General features: G+C 38.2%; 3 protein-coding genes and 1 pseudogene across 3 annotated transcripts; 1 reads left to right on the top strand and 3 right to left on the bottom strand.

The window, feature by feature from the left end:
* Positions 1-7: 7 nt before the first annotated feature.
* LOC125470658 (G-type lectin S-receptor-like serine/threonine-protein kinase LECRK3) lies at positions 8-1,150 on the bottom strand. The gene has a single exon (XM_048569965.1). The coding sequence runs from the start codon at positions 1,148-1,150 to the stop codon at positions 8-10; it is 1,143 nt and encodes a 380-aa protein (XP_048425922.1).
* Positions 1,151-6,909: 5,759 nt separating this feature from the next.
* LOC103926600 (G-type lectin S-receptor-like serine/threonine-protein kinase LECRK3) lies at positions 6,910-9,486 on the bottom strand. The gene has a single exon (XM_048569949.1). The coding sequence runs from the start codon at positions 9,390-9,392 to the stop codon at positions 6,990-6,992; it is 2,403 nt and encodes an 800-aa protein (XP_048425906.1). The 5' UTR covers positions 9,393-9,486; the 3' UTR covers positions 6,910-6,989.
* Positions 9,487-12,628: 3,142 nt separating this feature from the next.
* On the top strand, positions 12,629-14,386 carry LOC103926599 (annotated as a pseudogene).
* Positions 14,387-17,708: 3,322 nt separating this feature from the next.
* Positions 17,709-19,888, bottom strand: LOC125470657 (G-type lectin S-receptor-like serine/threonine-protein kinase LECRK3). The gene is made up of 2 exons (XM_048569964.1): positions 19,067-19,888; positions 17,709-18,979 (listed from the first exon to the last, which is right to left on the bottom strand). The coding sequence occupies exons 1-2, from the start codon at positions 19,886-19,888 to the stop codon at positions 17,789-17,791; spliced, it is 2,013 nt and encodes a 670-aa protein (XP_048425921.1). The 3' UTR covers positions 17,709-17,788.

Genomic DNA, 19,888 nt, shown 5'->3' with positions numbered 1-19,888 from the left:
GTCAGCATCAATCCTCAGGTACCCCCTCAAAAAGCGCGTAGTCTCCGCCCCAGCAATTTGCGTTATTCAGCTCTTGAAATTGGAAAACATCTGTCTCCTCCTTTGACGTTTCACCACAACTCTGTGGAGCAAAGTTTTGCTTGCATCCTCTGCGCTCATCCTCCGGATCAATAAAGGAGTAACCATTTGGGCACTGGCAAGTCGGTCCTTGATCTTCAATCGTGCAAAAGCTGTTTAAGCCACATGCCCCACCGCCGGTTGATTCCATAAACGACGTGCAGATGTTTGGAGGTACGAATGGGGATGAGGAAGTGGACCAATCCTTAGGCCATCTTTGGGCGCTCGAGCTAGTGCTTTTTGGGTAAACATAGTGCCTAAATACTCCATCATACTCTAGTGTTGCTCTCTGGTAGAAATCTTGCATTGAAACCGTATTGGATGATATGGTACTGAGTAAGCTTTCGTTCTTGGATGTGACGTACATAAAGCCAGACTCGTTGAAGATGAATCGAAATCCAATATTTGGATTTTTCACCGACCAATACACGTAATTGGGCGTAATTTGTGGGAACCTTGTAGTCGCAAGTACAAGATTCCCATCAGGTTGTAGCGAAAGCAGGAATCTACCAGTCGAGTAATTTGTTGCCGTGTAGCGTGCATAGAGTATGCCATTCTGATTTAGAGTTTGTGAGGGTAGAATTGTATCGGTTGGATAACTAAAGCTCTCCCACACAATGGATGAATTTCGATTCGCCAACACAAAATTTCCGGTGTCTAGCATAGATGCATAGGCAACTCCAATACCAACAAATTCAGTGTTCCGTATTCGCTTGCCATTGAGCATAAACTCGCCATCGATCGTAAGCTCCACTTTCGATCCCTTTGGCACTAGATTATCCCCATTGGCTGACCAGACAATAGTTTGATTTGGTATCTTATCGAACCAAATGGCTAGCAGGAACCCATCTTTTGCGATTTCTCGAAAACCGAAAGCAAATTCACCAGATGGTGATAGCAAGGACGAGTTATTATCTTGCAGTGCGTTGAAGGATGAGCCTAAAGATATGTTTCTATAAGTTTGAGCAGTGGTGGGAAATGGTAGAAACATGAAAAGTAAGAAGAAGAGAGGATTTTTCAGTGGACAGGCCATGGAAAAATTACAAAGGTGAAGAAAATTTTCAAATAAACTATATTTTCTGTCTCAATGACTTGCAATTTTTATTTCGTACTCTTCAAGTATTTATGAGACAAAAATCTTTGCTGCTGGACGACTATGTGAATTCTTCTGATTAAATTAGAGGATCAAGCAACAACCAGGTCAACAATGAGCTCATTTTCTTCATTGATTGAATTGACTCTGGTCAAGTCCTTTTTTTTTAAGATTTTCCCAGGCATTACTTGGAAACTGCCTTCTTGGACTCTTTACGTACTTTATCAAGGGAAGATCCTCTCCGGGTTCTTTTTGTCGGAATCTTAGGGATCCTCACAATTTAGCCATTCATTGTATATCGTGTAGCCAATTTTCGTTAAGGATTATTTGTGTTTAATTTTAATTAAAAAATTCAAAATAATTTTTTACCGCACGATGTATAGTAAACGGCTAAAATGTGATGATACCTAGGATCTTCACAATATGAATCCATATGGGATCCAAATTCCTTTATCAATTTCCACATGACATGTAAGATAATTTATTATTCTGAATATTACGAGATGCATGGATGAAAGTCCAAGACACTATTAAACTTTTTGAATGTTGAAAAATATGTTTTGAATATGAAGAAAGTTGAGCTTTTACTATAAAATCAATTAATAATATAGAGAGCAGTTCAACTTACTTATAAAATTGTGCAAGATGCATTCTCTCATCAATATGAGATTCATTCTCAACAAGATCTTGAGGTAAAACAATAAAGTAGTAATTACTTATTTGATGCAGTGTGCAGAGTGACAAGAGTGCTTTCATAAGGTCCTCATTGTGAGGACCTGTCTAGACCAAATGCATACTAGGCACTAAATTATATTCGTTTAGATCCAAAAGCTTACAATATTAGACAACTTAACAAAGCAAAACAAGAAAGAATTAGTGTTCCACAATGAAAGAATTGAGGTTCTACTATAAAACCTATTGGCAATATGAAAAGTAACCAAACTCCTTATAAGCCCTTTCACGATTTGATCTCTCACCAATGAACTTTGTCCTCACATTCTCACACTAAATTTTACAAAATAGAGTAGTTCTATAGAGTTTCTAAGTCAAGGTTGGACGAGTTAGGGGTTCAACCCAAAAAGAGGGTAGAAAAGAATGCATATTCTAAAAAGAGTAGTTCTATAGAGTTTCTAAGTCAAGGTTGGACGAGTTAGGGGTTCCACCCAAAAAGAGGGTAGAAAAGAATGCATATTCTATTGTAGCACAGGGACAAGACTGACTTGCATGCATATTCAAATTTAGAAAGACTTTGCATCCATTACGTACCCAAAGGGCAAATTAAATCTCCAACTATAAATCTACCATGATTGGCGGTTGACTTGAAAATTAAGTAGTTTGTATTCATGATGCAAACTTCCAGAAACATTTCTTTTGGCTCATCTCTCACCGCACTAAATGATGATAACTCATCGTCGTGGACATCACCATCTGATGACTTTGCTTTTGGTTTTCGGAAAATTAGAAAAGATGGGTTCCTACTTTCTACTAGCCTTGTGGAACGTGGAGTAGGATGGAACGCAGTGGGACAGAATTGATTCGTCCCATGTTTGGCGTAAGAAATAACGTGGGACGCGCTTGTCCTTGAAACGGATTTTAATCCAAAAATGCGATCCTCTTCGGATCCCTTCCACATAATCCACCTAATCATCTAATCTGGACCCTTGAAATTTGATCGAACCCTTGAAATTTGATCGAACGGCTAAAGTTAATATAACTTTTAAATGACCTCCTGTTTGTAGCCGTTGGATCAAATTTTAAAGGCCCAGATTAATTGATTGGGTGGATTTGGGGGATGGGATCCGGAGAGGATCCCTTTCCCAACTTTTGTACCACATAATCCCTCTTAACGTATTCGTCCCACCCCATGGAATAGAAAATTATAAACAAAAAAACTCTGGGTTAGGGCCTTTCTTAAAAAAGAGTGTTTGGGCTGGCGTGGAAGGGCAGGAAAATCCAATGGGTTAGCTCAAGTGGTGTGGGTGAGCAGGAAAATGGATTAGAATTAGGTTCTGTTAAAAGTTCGATTTCCTCGGTTGTAACAATATAAAAAAGGTCCAAGAACCTTTTATCTTTTACTGGTAAAACTATATATTTTCTAACATTGTTATCATTCTGTGAGTAAGGATTATCTTTTAATTCTTGAATGAATTTGGGTTGTCTTAGGTTTTGTTTGGTTGATGACAAAATGGGTTTCTAGCGCTACTCCGCCTCAGCCAGACCCATTGAGGTGAACTAAAATCGTAACCCACCTGATTCTGGGATTAAAGGTAATCCCGCAAACTGAAATCATGTGCAGCCGCACAAGCGGCAGAGAAAGGCGCAATTAGCTGACGTGATCACTTTATAATATTTGGTTAAAAAAAAGCCGTAATGACACATTAATTATATATGAATGACACGATGATAACTTAACGACCATTAAACAATAATATAATAATAGTATGCTAAAAAGTTAATATTTCTCCAACCATATATCAAAAAATGACCAATCCAGTTAATTTAAAAAAAAAAATGTAAGTTATGTGTGACTGGGGTGCTAAAGCAAATTTAAATCTTGTTGAAGTGATGTTCAAATTTTATTTTAATGTGCACATAGATTTCAATGTTCAGTTTTCCATAATAAACAACTTCGGCGAGGTGCACATGGATTAGGTGTAGAAAATCGTAAACTAATAAAGTTTAAAGACATGAAATATCATAGTAGAGACGCGCATTTTTACTAGTCTCTAAACATGATATATTAATACGTAAGAGCAATTTTCCTGTATTAATGCATGTTGGCAGTGGCGAAGCTACAGAGGGCCCCTCCCCTTGCCGAAAATCAAGCCTAGGAGCGACTGTGTGCCCCTGTGCTGTAGTCGGAAAGCCTGCAAGGTGAAGGCATGTCTGCTGTTGTGTAGCCAGCGCTGCGCGTTGTGGCAAAGCCAGCACCTCATTGCGCTGGAAATCAACACTGAAATTGAGGAACTGCCATTCTAGTTCTGAGCTTGCCGACGGAGAATCTGAACTTTTGCAGCATGTGCGGCGCTGCTGTGCACGTTTCTTTTTTACTTAAACACCCAGGCCAAACAGTGCCGTTTTCGACCTACGTTAAATATTTGATAATTGAAACGATCCGTTTTACTTAAAATGAAATAACACGGGACGTCCCTCTGGTTCTGGCTTGTTAACATATGCAATATATGAATATAAAATTCTAGTTGCAACTACAGTCACCTTGGGTAGATTAATGTTTACACGGAACTCTATTTCTTATTTATATGTGGATACTGGATCATTGTGATTGTTCATTTTGATCTTGTTCAAAGGAGTAATAAAATGAAGAATGTATGCATTAGAGCTTGAGACTTGATATGTGCTAACTTATAAACTACAATTGCACAGTATTGACAAAAACCTTCTTTAATTTAATGGATTTATAAACCCTTTTAAAATTCATTTCTGACTAAGATTTAACCAAAACCAAAGGGTGATTAGCGTCAGAAATGGGTTTTTTCAGACGACTGTTCTGCAAAAAGTATTTTAATAGTAGCATTTTCGACGACCAGTGATGAACTTCTTCCGACGACAAAAATACCTATTCCAAAATCATTTTACCCTCGCTAATAAAGTTTCATTTTGAATGAGCATGTTTTGTGACGTTTTCATGACATGAAACCTCGACGACAACAATTGTAACTTGTTTGACATAAACCTCAATGGCAACAATTTTACCTTTTTAAATTTCGCCCCTCCCCTCAACATTTCCTGGCTTCATCACTTCATGTCATGCTCTTATAAATGATTAGTTTTAAGGACAATCTAACGCAATTAGATTCTAATTTTTCCACAATGTAACTTCTCAAATCACATATAGCGTTAGTGAGTTAAATTGTTTGTTGCTATGAGAAAAGGCAACTGGTGGGGATCGAACCCACACTAAAGTGCATATGCATCATTATTTTTCGTCATTGTAGCCACGTATAACTATCTGTTCAAAATCTTTGTGGATGTAAAATTTTCAACCAATCACGCTGCAACATCTGTCATTATCTATTGTTAGGGGCATTTTGAATTTGCTGGTTGTGTTGCAATCTCCATTGAAGAAGCGTGCGAGGACATCAGAACTATAATGATGGGGGCCATAAACAGAAAATGGTGTCCTTGGTGGTTTAGCCATAGAACCCTAGGGGAAACCTGAATGGTGTCTTTGTGGTTGACCGATAAAAGCATAGGGTAAAACGCAGCGTATTAGCCAGAGCAAGTCACTCATCTGTGTTGTGCGTGTTAGAGAGATAAATCTATAGAGAGAGCATAAGAAACCCTTCACTGAGGAGGGAGAGGAAAATCTCAAAACCTTCAAACCCCCTCACTCTTTCAGCCAAAATACACTGCACAAGAAAGGTATCGACTCTTATAATTACTTGTCTGCATTCCTAAAATATCAAAGAGCTTCTTTTAGTTACTTATGCACACGTCTGAATAACTCTTTTATTTTTTTGGTTGCTTTGTCACACATCTGTACTATATTTCTAATTCTCAAGAAGTTTATTAATACACATTTTATTCTGCTTAAATAATATTTTTCATTAATTTTACATTATTAAAGAAAAATAGTATATTTTAAATTTTCCAGTCAATATCTGTTGCTATATGTGTGGCTAAGTTCCCTTAAAGCAACACAATAACAAAAGTCAAAACATGCATGGGAAATTTGTAAATTTTATTTACTTTCCTGTCTAGAAAGTTGAATATACAAAAAGGTCCAACGCGTATATATTTTTAGGAATATTTAGGGTTTGTATTAAATCAATAAAAGTTACAATATTAATAATATATTAACAATATTAAGTTAATTATTAATAGTTAATCATCTATTGTGATACTTAAATACATTTAATATAAACACAAATCACAAAATCTGCCACTACGGTTGGCACCCATTACAGCTGGCAACCCGTTCTCAACTTTTTTTTTTAATATTTTAGTATAGGGTCAATATGAATTCAAACACTGCATTGCATTTTATGTTACGCAAAATCTATAAATTCAGATTTTGCATTCCAGTTTTTTATTTATTATAGTCAAATTAGGAAAATCTAATATTCGAATGGTATATTAAAAAATCCCACATTAGATGGATGAGACTAGTCAAACATAAACATATAAAATGCAACGCATAGTCTAATCCATGAGAAAATAAAATCACAAAATAGAGACATTGCAGTGCATGCATGCCCTGATCCTGAGATACTTCCAGGATCAAAACATGACCTTAGGACGTAACTATACAAAAACATAAAAATCAAATTAGATTCGGTACTTCAATAAAATATATAAACAAGTACCTAATAAACAATGTTAGCCACTTAGTATTACAGTCTAGTGATTTTCCTCTACACTTGTATGTGAGAGGTCTTGGGTTCGATTCTTGCCAAAGGCAAATTTGAACCACGGTATTGCTAGCCCATTATGAAGATTAGCCTACCCCCTCCCCTTAATATAGATAAGTGTTGTGGAGCATGCTTAGCCGTTAGGCTTCACACGTAGGCCAACCTGCTATAATACTATGAAGATAATTAAGGTTCCTCCATCGATAATTCCTCTATTTATTCAGACAAAAAAAATGACGAACTAGGTTTTATACAACTGATAATTCCTCTATTTATTCGGACATTTTAAGAGAATTATGTACATTCAATACAATACAATACAGTACGTTAAGAGCAAAGAGTACTTGAAAATGAAAAATACACAAACTTTTGATATACATAAGAAATGGGATTATTATTGGAAGAACTTAAAGTATTGAACTTATGAAAGAAGATGGATCGGGTGGAGCTGAGACTTCGACGGTTCCTTCGAGCATCAATGTGACCTTCTTCATGTTAGGTCTAAGCGATGGATCCTCCTGAATGCACCATATTGCAATCATCGCATACTTCTCCACCATCTTCATGTCATGCATTGCCTCATCGTTATTCTTGAATAGCTGGTGCAGCTTATTCTGCTTATAGCAATCGTACGCCCAATCAGCTAATATCATTGGACCTTCATCCTCAGCCGCTGCCTCGAAATGCTTCATGCAGAAAATAATCTCTAACAACAGAATTCCGTAGCTGTAAATATCAACCTTGGCCGTGATAGGCAACCTTTTGAACCATTCAGGGGCCACATAACCTTTTGTTCCCCTGATTCCGGTCATGGTTAGAGTCTGGTCGATTCTCAAAAGCTTTGCTAAACCGAAGTCAGAAATTCTTGCAGTGAGAGAGTCATCAAGAAGAATGTTTTGAGGCTTGATGTCGCAATGTATGATTTGGCTGCTACTTTCCTCGTGCAAATACAACAGCCCTCTTGCAATTTCCAAGGCGATTTGCCTCTTTTGGTACCAGTTTGGCATCGACTCTCCAAAGAGGACACCTGCTAAAGATCCTTTGCTCATAAACTCATACACAAGAATTCGGTGCTCTCCCTCGTAACAAAATCCAAGCAGCTGGACTAAATTTCTATGGTTTGTTCTGCCAATAGCACTTACTTCCGCTTTGAATTCCAAATCATTTTCTCCGACCCTAGCGTCTAAGCTTTTGACAGCAACGCTCTTCCCATTACCAGAGGCTAGAACTCCTTTGAAAACTATTGCAGAAGCACCGCGTCCTAGTTCTTCCTTGAATTGGTTCGTAGCATTTTTTATCTCCTCATAAGTGAAATGCTTCAAATTCATACCAGAGATGGCTGGATGATTTTGACTCACCTTCGCTTTTCTCGAATAGGATCGCGAGACAACCAAATAGGTAATCAATGGTAGGAGGAAGTTTAGAATCCCAGAGCCACTCAGGATGACTGATCCGAAAATGATCAAAGTTTTATGGTCTTTCTTTTCTGTGTTGGCACCTCCACCTAATTTCACAGCCGGATTTCGTTTCCTAACTTTTATAAGAAGTTTTCCAGTAAGATTGGGATGAATCCTCCCATTCGGGAAAGGGAGTCTCTTCTTAACACATTGTCCGGTTCTGAACAATGCCACGCCACAAAAACAATCATCAAGGCAATTCTGTCTGCACCAATCCTCAGATACCTCCCTAAAATCCGCGTAATCTCCACCGTAATAATCTGCGTTTTGCAGCTCTTGAATATCGAAAAGATCTGTTTCCTCCCTTGAGTCTTCACCACAACTTTGTGGAACAAAGTCTGGCTTGCATCCTCTGAGCTCATCATTTGGATCAATAAAGGAGTAACCATTTGGGCACTGGCAAGTCGGTCCTTGATCTTCAAGCTTACACAAGCCGTTAAACCCACATGCACCACCGCCCCTAGATTCCAAAATCGACATGCAGATGTTTGGAGGTTCGTATGAGGAAGTGGACCAATCCATATGCCATCTTCTAGAGCTCGAGCTACTGTTTTTCGGGTAAACATAGTGCCTAAATACTCCATTATACTCTAGTGTTGCTCTCTGGTAAAAGTCTTTCATTGAAACCATAATGGATGATATGGTACTGAGTAAGCTTCCGTTCTTGGATGTGACGTACATAAAGCCAGACTCGTTGAAGATGAATCGAAATCCAGTATTTGGATTTTGCACCGACCAATACGCTTCATTGGGAGTATCTTGTGGGAAATTTGTAGTCGCAAGTACAAGATTCCCATCAGGTTGTAGCGAAAGCAGGAATCTACCGGTCGAGTAATTTGTTGCCGTGTAGCGCGCATAGAGTATGCCATTCTGATTTAGAGTTTGTGAGGGTAGAATTGTATCGGTTGGATAACTAAAGCTCTCCCACACATTGGATGAACTTTGATTCACCAGCACAAAATCTCCGGTGTCTAGCATGGATGCATAGGCAACTCCACTACCGGCAGATTGAGTGTACCATATTCGCTTGCCAGTTGCATCATTGAGAGTAAACTCGCCATCGACCGTAAGCTCCACTTTGGATCCCTTTGGCACTAGATTATCCCGATTGGCCGACCAGACAATAGTTTTATTTGGTATCTCATCGAACCAAATGGCTAGTAGGAACCCATCTTTTGCTACTTCTCGAAAGCCGAAAGCAAATTCACCAGATGGGGATGGCCAGGATGGGTTATCATCTTTTAGTGCAGTGAGGGATGAGCCTAAAGAAATGTTTTTGGAAGTTTGAGCTAGGGTGGAAAATGTTAGAAACATTAAAAGGAAGAAGAGAATATTTATCAGTGGACAAGCCATGGCAAAATTTACAGAGGGACTGTTTCAATCAATTGCAATGTTTTATTTCATCCTCTTCCAAGTATGAAATAAAAAACTTAGCTGCTGGACGACGATGTGATTTCTTCGTATTAAATAAGAGGATCAAACCACAACAAGGTCAACAATGAGCTCATTTTCGTGAATGACTAAATTTCGCTGGCATTACTTGGAAACTGTCTTCTTTGACTCAGTCAAGCTTCATGTATTTTGTGCTATCCACAAATCTCATTTTACTTCTCATACATCCCTTGATAATTTATATTTATTGATCTTCTTCAATTCATCTGATCCGAAGGTCGAAAATTAAAAAAATATGTGAGAAGTAAAATAGAATGTGTGGATATCATATCCTTTTTCAATTTCTGCATGGCTTGTAATATTATTCTTTTACTCTGAATATTCCGCGAGATGCGTGGTTGAAAGTTCAAGACAATATTAATTTTTTTTTGAATGAATAGTATGTTATGGATTTGAAAAAAGTTCACCTTCCACACTGTGACACTATAAAACAAATTAATTGATAAGGATAAATTGTACAAAACTATTTTAATTATATGTCACATAATAATCTCATACATCATGTTTTAAATATTACAATATCATACCTTAATTTATGAATTTATTGTAATGTCAAATATCCATTAAAAATTCTGTCAATTTATTTATTAACTGCTGACGTGGAAGATATGGGATTTACTCTTTTACCCGACTGAATTAAAAAACTAATTAAATATTTAAAAAATTAAAAAATCTCTCTCAATTCAATTCTCTCTCGTCTCTCCCTTCTCCCTCTCCCTTCTCCCAATCCGTTCCAATGCTTCGATTTAGCCTACTTCAAGAGATGGAGTAATCGAGTATAAACTCCAATACCAGCAGATTTAGCGTCCCGTATTCGCTTGCCATTGAGCATAAACTCGCAATTGATGGTAAGTGTCCCTTTAAAGTTGAGAGACTATTTTTCTAATCGAATTAACGTTAAGGGACCAATTATAATAGATTTTTAGTTAATGGACTATTGCTTCAATTTAATTAAAGTTATTACTATAATTTACTCTATGAGAAAAGTGGGTGTTATGAATAGCACATTCCAAAATAAAATGCACCACAATTTGGTAGGATCTTCCTATTGAGAGTGATAATTACCGAAATATTGGATAATTTGTCGGCCACAAGGAGTATCTCTCAGTGTGACCGTCACACAGAATGGTATACCACGTGTCGTTATATAAATGATGGAATATATGTGTTAAAAAGTTAATAACTTAAAAAATAAAATTTTATACTACTTACATAAAAACACATGATGTACCGCTTGTATTTTCGTTACAACTAAAAATTTCACCTTACCGACAAATGCCCAAACTCCAACCGGCTTTCAAATGAGCCCTCCACCACCAGCCATAATAAATTGTCTTTCTTTAGTCAAGAAGAAAAGGAGGGACTTGGCCCTCACCTCAACTTTTTGAGAAAGAAAAAGTTTACAGCTATCGTAATGTTTCGGTCTAATTATATAAATTATACGTAAATTTTTCTTTATACAACATTACATTATTACATTTAAAATGTTACGTGGCAATAAATTCGTTTCATACAGATTATTCTTTAATTTTTTGGATTTTTTCTCCTTTCCCCCGAAAAACAGCTCATATTAGTGTCTGTCCTCTGTCCTTATCACTCACCCATTCAACAAACATTTAATAATTTGATAACGTGTCATATTTTTTTGCAAAGCGGACCCATTTTTCTGGGTTGGTATAATAATGGTGTTTGTGGTTTGTCAAGGCATATACCCATTTATCCATTAGCAGTTGGGTCACCTCGCTCACCCCCAACCTAACACATCAACAAATATTGCTTACAAATTCTAGAAAATTTGACCAAGAAAAAGAAAACCAAATGCTGGCAAATTAATTTATGTAACATGATTATTTTTTATCCATTACTATTTATTTTACGTTGGATGAAATTCTAAATTTAGAGTTTATTTGGATGTGATTTTAAAATGATTGAAAGCACTTTTGATGAAAATATTTTTGAAAAAAAAATCCTTAGTAAAAATGTTAGTAAATCCTGAAAAAGCATTTAAAGTGATTCCTGAAAGAATCACATAATTGGTGGTTCTCGTAGAAAGCATTTGAAGTGCTTTTGAAATACAGAAATATTTTCTCTAAAAATACTTTATTATTTTAATAGTACATTTAAACGAGCTCTTAATCTCGTATATTTTATTGAAGGGCCACAGCCTACGACACTGTGGGAATGGTGCATCGAATTGTGGTTTCTTGTTCTCGGTCTAATTCAAAGGATCTGCCATATTGAGAGGTTCTTTTTCATGGAGGTGCTGGGCGGGCAGAGATAATTGTTGGGTGTGACTATAAGCTGTCATTTCTAAATGAAGGAATGTGATTTTCACTATAAATCAATTAGCAATATGAAAAATAGCTCAAATCGTTATAAGCTATTGCATAGTTTGATCTCTCACCGATGTAAGATTTTGTCCTCAAATTCACACATATGTGTGATAAATTTTCAAGCCTAACACGTGAACAATGCAAATTGGGTGGCGTGGAACACGTGTGTCGTTGAGCTTCACACGTGAGCTAATCTGCTCTAATACTATAAAGAAATTGGATTCCATCATAAAACCAATAAACAATATGAGAAGAAATCCAACTCCTTATAAGCTCTTGCATGACTTAATCCCTCACGAAAGGATTTTGTCCTTGCGTTCTCACACTAAATTCTACAAAAAGAGTAGTTGTATAGAGCTTTTAAGTCAAGATTGGACGACTTAGGGCTTCAACCCAAAAAGAGGGGTAGAAAAGAATGCTTATTGTAGGTCAGGGACGAGAGGAAAGACTTGAATTTAGAAATCGTCAGAGCAGGATTGATGTCTCATCACTTTGAAGCATTCAAAGAAGGCAGTTTCCCAAGTAATTGCCCTGCATGCATATTAAGATTTAAAAAGACAGCATCCATTACTCAATTGGCAAATCTCCAACTGTATTATCTCATAACAGATCAAAGAAAGCAATGCCATGGAACCTTGGAGAGCAAGGAAAAACTTACAGAGGGAAATAGAGAAAGTTATTTCATTCAAAATGCAAAACATCATTACAAACCCATTCACTCCACTATTTATACATACTAGTTAGCTTAATGACTAAGCTAATCATCTAACTAACTCCTCTCCTAGGATTGTGACACATGGCACTCTAAGATCAATCAGTCTGGCCTTATTTACGTCACAGCCAAGAATGGAAGCTTACTCAGTAACATAACATCCAGTCCGGTTTCAATGCAAGATTTCTACCAGAGAGCAACACTAGAGTATGATGGAGTATTTAGGCACTATGTTTACCCGAAAATCACTAGCTCAAGCGCCCGAAGATGGGCTATGGCTTGGTCCACTTCCTCATTCGAACCTCCAAACATCTGCGTGTCAATTGTGGATTCTATGGGTCGTGGTGCATGTGCTTAAATAGCTTGTGCACCCTTGAAGATCAAGGACCGACTTGCCACTGCCCAAATGGTTACTCCTTTACTGATCCAAAAGATGAGCGCAGAGGATGCAAGCAAAACTTTGCCCCACAGAGTTGTGGTGAAGTGTCAAAGGAGGAAACATATCTTTTCGATTTCCAAGAGCTGCAAAACACAGATTATCCGGGCGGAGATTACGAGAATTTTCTGGATGTAACTGAGGATTGGTGCAAACAGAATTGCCTAGATGATTGTTTTTGTGCCGGGGCATTTTTTGGAAACGGAGGGTGTGTTAAGAAGAGACTCCCTTTAGCAAATGGGAGGACTGACCCCAGTTTTACAGGAAAAACTCTTATAAAATTTGGGAAACAAAATTCGACTGTGAAATCAGGTGGAGGTTCCGACATAGAAAAGAAAGACAATAAAACTTTGATCCTTTTCGGATCAGTCATCCTGAGTGGTTCTGGGATTCTAAACTTCCTCCTACCATTGATAACCTATTTGGTTGTTTCGCGAGCCTATTCGAAAAAAGCGAAGATGATTCAACCTTATCCAGTCATCTCTGGTATGAATTTGAAGCATTTCACTTATGAGGAGCTAAACAATGCTACGAACCAATTCGAGGAAGAACTAGGACGCGGCGCTTCTGCAACAGTCTTCAAAGGAGTTCTAGCCTCTGATAATGGAAAGATCGTTGCTGTCAAAAGCTTAAACGCTAGGGTCAGAGAAAATGATTTGAAATTCAAAGCGGAAGCGAGTGCTATTAGCCGAACAAACCAGAGAAATTTAGTCCAGCTAATTGGATTTTGTTACGAGGGAGAGCACCGAATTCTGGTGTACGAGTTTATGAGCAACGGACCTTTAGCGAGCTTCATCTTTGGAGAGTCGATGCCAAACTGGTATCAAAGGAGAAAAATCGCCTTGGAAATTGCAAGAGGGCTGTTGTATTAGCACGAGGAGTGTAGCAGCCAAATCATACATTGTGACATCAAGCCTCAAAACATTCTTCTTGATGACTCTCTCACTGCAAGAATTTCTGACTTTGGTTTAGCAAAGCTTTTGAGAATCGACCAGACTCTAACCATGAATGGAATCAGGGGAACAAAAGGTTATGTGGCCCTTGAATGGTTGAAAAGGTTGCCTATCACGGCCAAGGTTGATATTTATAGCTACGGAATTTTGTTGTTAGAGATTATTTTCTGCAGGAAGCATTTCGTGGCAGCGGCAGAGGAGGAAGATCAAATGATACTAGCTGATTGGGCGTACGATTGCTACAAGCAGAATGAGCTGCACCAGCTATTCAACAATGATGATGAGGCAATGCACCACATGAAGGAGATCGAGAAGTATGTGAGGATTGCACTATGGTGCATTCAGGAGGATCCGTCACTCAGACCTACCATGAAGAAAGTCACATTGATGCTCGAAGGAACTGTCGAAGTCTCAGCTCCTCCCGATCCATCTTCTTTCATAAGTTCAATACTTTAAGTGCTTCCAATTATCCATTTCTTATGTTTATCAAAAGTTTGTTTAGTTTTTATTTGTCCAACGTGTGCATTCAAGATTACAATTTATTTCTGTTAAAACCTTTTTTCAGTAGATTAGTACTGCTACAAAGGTCTTTAACTGTTCAGCCGACAAACACCAAACAAATTTTCTTTTCCAATGTTTTCTTCTTGTTCCGGCCATGCCTGCCGAACGCTTTACATTGTTCAGTTTTGATCAACCGATCTCTTCTTCAAAACCTCGGTTCTTACTCACCGAACAAGTCGTGAACCCTAATGGAATTTTCAGTTGGTCTCATTTTTCTTTGTACAGGTCTAATGTGTTATTGATTCATTCAATCGTGAGTTTATTTATCATGGCATCTGATTGATGCAATCTTTAACTGTGCATTACTTGGAAACATTCTCACACTAAATTCTACAAAAAAGAGTAGATTGGACGAGAGGAAAGACTTGAATTTAAAACTAGAGTCAGGGCAGCTTTGATGTTTCATCTCTTTGAAGTATTCAAGGAAGGCAGCTTCCAAGTAATTGGGCTGCTTGCATATTAAGATTTAAAAAGACTTTGCATCCCTTACCCCGAATGACAAATACCTCCAACTGCATATCTACCATGATTCAACGTTTACTTAGTCGTTTGTGAAGGCGATGGACTCATCACAGTTTACTTGAAAATTAAATAGTAGTATGCATGATGTAAACCTGACGGATGACGGAATTTATGTTATTTTAGATGTGAGAAAGTTAAAAAAGGGAAGCAATTTGTGTTATTTTAGATGCGAGAAAATTAAAAGAAGGAAGCGTCATTTAATTGAAAAAAAAAAGTGAGCGGAGAATTTGTAATTCCCCTGTTAAAAGATAATTTGTTGTTGCCATATTCCAAAAGTGGATGTTTTGGACTTTTCACATTGTTTGGATTCTTTTTTAGTGCTTCAAAACCTCCATGCAATGGAAGAGTTTCTGCGCGCTTTTGATTTCTCTGAAACTTTACACTTACCAGAAGAGTAGAGCAATTGAGTTGCAACTTGCCATTCTACACTCCCAAAATGCAGCGTTCTGATCATCTCTCTCCTCAATCCTTGTTGGATCACTACTCACTTAGTAGCTCATGGGTTCTGAACTTCCTCCTCCCGTCGAGAAATTATTTGGTTGTTTCTCTAATCTATTATACAAAAGTTAAGGTCATTCAGCCTTATCCAGTCATGTCAGATATGAACTTGAAGTGTTTCACTTGTGAAGAGCTAAATGATGCTACAAATAGAGTCGAGGAAGAACGAGGACGCGGTGCTTCTGTAACAGTTTTCAAAGGGGTCTTGGTGGAACTGGAAAATGTGTTGCTGTCAAATTCTTGTATATGAGTTTATGAGCAATGGCTCTCTAGCAAGCTTCCTCGCTTTGAAGATTCAATGACAAACTGGCACCAAAGAAGGCAAATTGCATTATAAAATTGTGCAAGATGCATTCTCTCATCAATATGAGATTCATTCTCAACAAGATCTTGAGGTAAAACAATAAAGTAGTAATTACTTTATTTGATGCAGTGTGCAGAGTGACAAGAGTGCTTTCGTAAGGTCCTCATTGTGAGGACCTGTCTAGACCAAATGCATACTAGCCACTAAATTATATTCGTTTAGATCCAAAAGCTTACAATATTAGACAACTTAACAAAGCAAAACAAGAAAGAATTAGTGTTCCACAATGAAAGAATTGAGGTTCTACTATAAAATCAATTGGCAATATGAAAAGTAACCAAACTCCTTATAAGCCCTTTCACGATTTGATCTCTCACCAATGAACTTTGTCCTCACATTCTCACACTAAATTTTACAAAATAGAGTAGTTCTATAGAGTTTCTAAGTCAAGGTTGGACGAGTTAGGGGTTCAACCCAAAAAGAGGGTAGAAAAGAATGCATATTCTAAAAATAGTAGTTCTATAGAGTTTCTAAGTCAAGATTGGACGAGTTAGGGGTTCAACCCAAAAAGAGGGTAGAAAAGAATGCATATTCTATTGTAGCACAGGGACAAGATTGACTTGCATGCATATTCAAATTTAGAAAAGACTTTGCATCCATTACGTACCCAAAGGGCAAATTAAATCTCCAACTGTAAACCTACCATGATTGACGGTTGACTTGAAAATTAAATAGTTTGTATTCATGATGCAAACTTCCGGAAACATATCTTTTGGCCCATCTATTGTAGCACAGGGACAAGACTGACTTGCATGCATATTCAAATTTAGAAAAGACTTTGCATCCATTACGTACCCAAAGGGCAAATTAAATCTCCAACTGTAAATCTACCATGATTGACGGTTGACTTGAAAATTAAGTAGTATGTATTCATGATGCAAACTTCCGGAAACATTTCTTTTGGCTCATCTATTGTAGCACAGGGGCAAGACTGACTTGCATGCATATTCAAATTTAGAAAAGACTTTGCATCCATTACGTACCCAAAGGGCAAATTAAATCTCCAACTGTAAATCTACCATGATTGACGGTTGACTTGAAAATTAAGTAGTTTGTATTCATGAAGCAAACTTCTGGAAACATTTCTTTTGGCTCATCTCTCACCGCACTAAATGATGATAACTCATCGTCGTGGACATCACCATCTGATGACTTTGCTTTTGGTTTTCGGAAAATTAGAAAAGATGGGTTCCTACTTTCTACTAGCCTTTGCAACGTGGAGTGGGATGGAACACAGTGGGACATAATTGATTCGTCCCATATTTGGCGTTAGAAATAACGTGGGACGCGCTTGTCCTTGAAACGGATTTTAATCCAAAAATGTGATCCTCTTCGGATCCTTTCCACCTAATCCACCTAATCATCTAATCTGAACTCTTGAAATTTGATCGAACAGCTAAAGTTAATATAACTTTTAAATGACCCCCTGTTTGTAGCCGTTGGATCAAATTTTAAAGGCCCAGATTAATTGATTGGGTGGATTTGGTGGATGGGATCCGGAGAGGATCCCTTTCCCAATTTTTGTACCACATAATCCCTTTTAACGTATTCGTTCCACCAAAGGCAAATTTGAACCACAGTATTGCTAGCCCATTATGAAGATTAGCCTACCCCCTCCCCTTAATATAGATAAGTGCTGTGGAGCATGCTTAGCCGTTAGGCTTCACACGCAGGCCAACCTGCTATGATACCATGAAGATAATTAAGGTTCCTCCATCGATAATTCCTCTATTTATTCGGACAAAAAAAATGACGAACTAGGTTTTATACAACTGATAATTCCTCTATTTATTCGGACATTTTAAGAGAATTATGTACATTCAATACCATACAGTATGTTAAGAGCAAAGAGTACTTGAAAATGAAAAATACACAAACTTTTGATATACATAAGAAATGGGATTATTATTGGAAGAACTTAAAGTATTGAACTTATGAAAGAAGATGGATCGGGTGGAGCTGAGACTTCGACGGTTCCTTCGAGCATCAATGTGACCTTCTTCATGTTAGGTCTAAGCGATGGATCCTCCTGAATGCACCATATTGCAATCATCACATACTTCTCCACCATCTTCAAGTCATGCATTGTCTCATCGTTATTCTTGAATAGCTGGTGCAGCTTATTCTGCTTATAGCAATCGTACGCCCAATCAGCTAATATCATTGGACCTTCATCCTCAGCCGCTGCCTCGAAATGCTTCCTGCAGAAAATAATCTCTAACAACAGAATTCCGTAGCTGTAAATATCAACCTTGGCCGTGATAGGCAACCTTTTGAACCATTCAGGGGCCACATAACCTTTTGTTCCCCTGATTCCGGTCGTGGTTAGAGTCTGGTCGATTCTCAAAAGCTTTGCTAAACCGAAGTCAGAAATTCTTGCAGTGAGAGAGTCATCAAGAAGAATGTTTTGAGGCTTGATGTCGCAATGTATGATTTGGCTGTTAATTTCCTCGTGCAAATACAACAGCCCCCTTGCAATTTCCAAGGCGATTTGCCTCCTTTGGTACCAGTTTGCCATCGACTCTCCAAAGAGGACACCTGCTAAAGATCCGTTGCTCATAAACTCATACACAAGAATTTGGTGCTCTCCCTCGTAACAAAATCCAAGTAGCTGGACTAAATTTCTATGGTTTGTTCTGCGAATAGCACTTACTTCCGCTTCGAATTCCAAATCATTTTCTCCGACCCTAGTGTCTAAGCTTTTGACAGCAACGTTCTTCCCATTACCAGAGGCTAGAACTCCTTTGAAAACTATTGCAGAAGCACCGCGTCCTAGTTCTTCCTTGAATTGGTTCGTGGCATTTTTTAGCTCCTCATAAGTGAAATGCTTCAAATTCAGACCAGAGATGACTGGATGATTTTGACTCACCTTCGCTTTTCTCGAATAGGATCGCGAGACAACCAAATAGGTAATCAATGGTAGGAGGAAGTTTAGAACCCCAGAGCCACTCAAGATGACAGATCCGAAAATGATCAAAGTTTTATTGTCTTTCTTTTCTGTGTTGGAACCTCCACCCCATTTCACAGTCGAATTTTGTTTCCCAACTTTTATCAGAGTCTTTCCAATAATATTGGGGTCAATTGCCCCATTCGAGAAAGGGAGTCTCTTCTTATAACACCGTCCAACGCTGTTGTATTGTGCCACAACACAAAAACAATCATCTAGGCAATTTTGTCGGCACTAATCCTCAGGTACCCCCTCAAAAAGCGCGTAGTCTCCGGCCCAGCAATTTGCGTTATTCAGCTCTTGAAATTGGAAAACATCTGTCTCCTCCTTTGACATTTCACCACAACTCTGTGGAGCAAAGTTTTGCTTGCTTCCTCTGCGCTCATCCTCCGAATGAATAAAGGAGTAACCATTTGGGCACTGGCAAGCCGGTCCTTGATCTTCAATCGTGCAAAAGCTGTTTAAGCCACATGCCCCACCGCCGGTTGATTCCATAATCGACGTGCAGATGTTTGGAGGTACGAATGGGGATGAGGAAGTGGACCAAACCTTAGGCCATCTTTGGGTGCTCGAGCTAGTGCTTTTTGGGTAAACATAGTGCCTAAATACTCCATCAAACTCTAGTGTTGCTCTCTGGTAGAAATCTTGCATTGAAACCGTATTGGATGATATGGTACTGAGTAAGCTTCCGTTCTTGGATGTGACGTACATAAAGCCAGACTCGTTGAAGATGAATCGAAATCCAATATTTGGATTTTGCACCGACCAATACGCGTAATTGGGCGTATTTTGTGGGAACCTTGTAGTCGCAAGTACAAGATTCCCATCAGGTTGTAGTGAAAACAGGAATCTACCAGTCGAGTAATTTGTTGCCGTGTAGCGCGCATAGAGTATGCCATTCTGATTTAGAGTTTGTGAGGGTAGAATTGTATCGGTTGGATTACTAAAGCTCTCCCACACATTGGATGAATTTCCATTCGCCAACACAAAATTTCCGGTGTCTAGCATGGATGCATAGGCAACTCCAGTACCAACAGATTCAGTGTTCCGTATTCGCTTGCCATTGAGCAT

The sequence above is a fragment of a genome, unplaced genomic scaffold (genome assembly GCF_019419815.1).
Source record: "Pyrus x bretschneideri cultivar Hongxiangsu unplaced genomic scaffold, Pyrus_bretschneideri_v1 Contig51, whole genome shotgun sequence".
NCBI lineage: Eukaryota > Viridiplantae > Streptophyta > Magnoliopsida > Rosales > Rosaceae > Pyrus > Pyrus x bretschneideri.
The sequence above is the reverse complement of the archived record's forward strand: the minus strand, read 5'-3'. Positions and strand labels throughout refer to the sequence as shown.

Excerpts from the sequence above, each read along its gene's own strand:
- LOC125470657 (XM_048569964.1), bottom strand. The coding sequence starts at position 19,888 with ATGCTCAATGGCAAGCGAATACGGAACACTGAATCTGTTGGTACTGGA. Across the intron at positions 18,980-19,066 it reads ACTACGCGCTTTTTGAGGGG|AAGAGACTCCCTTTCTCGAA; the intron begins GTACCTGAGGAT and ends CGGTGTTATAAG.
- LOC125470658 (XM_048569965.1), bottom strand. The coding sequence starts at position 1,150 with ATGGCCTGTCCACTGAAAAATCCTCTCTTCTTCTTACTTTTCATGTTT.
- LOC103926600 (XM_048569949.1), bottom strand. The coding sequence starts at position 9,392 with ATGGCTTGTCCACTGATAAATATTCTCTTCTTCCTTTTAATGTTTCTA.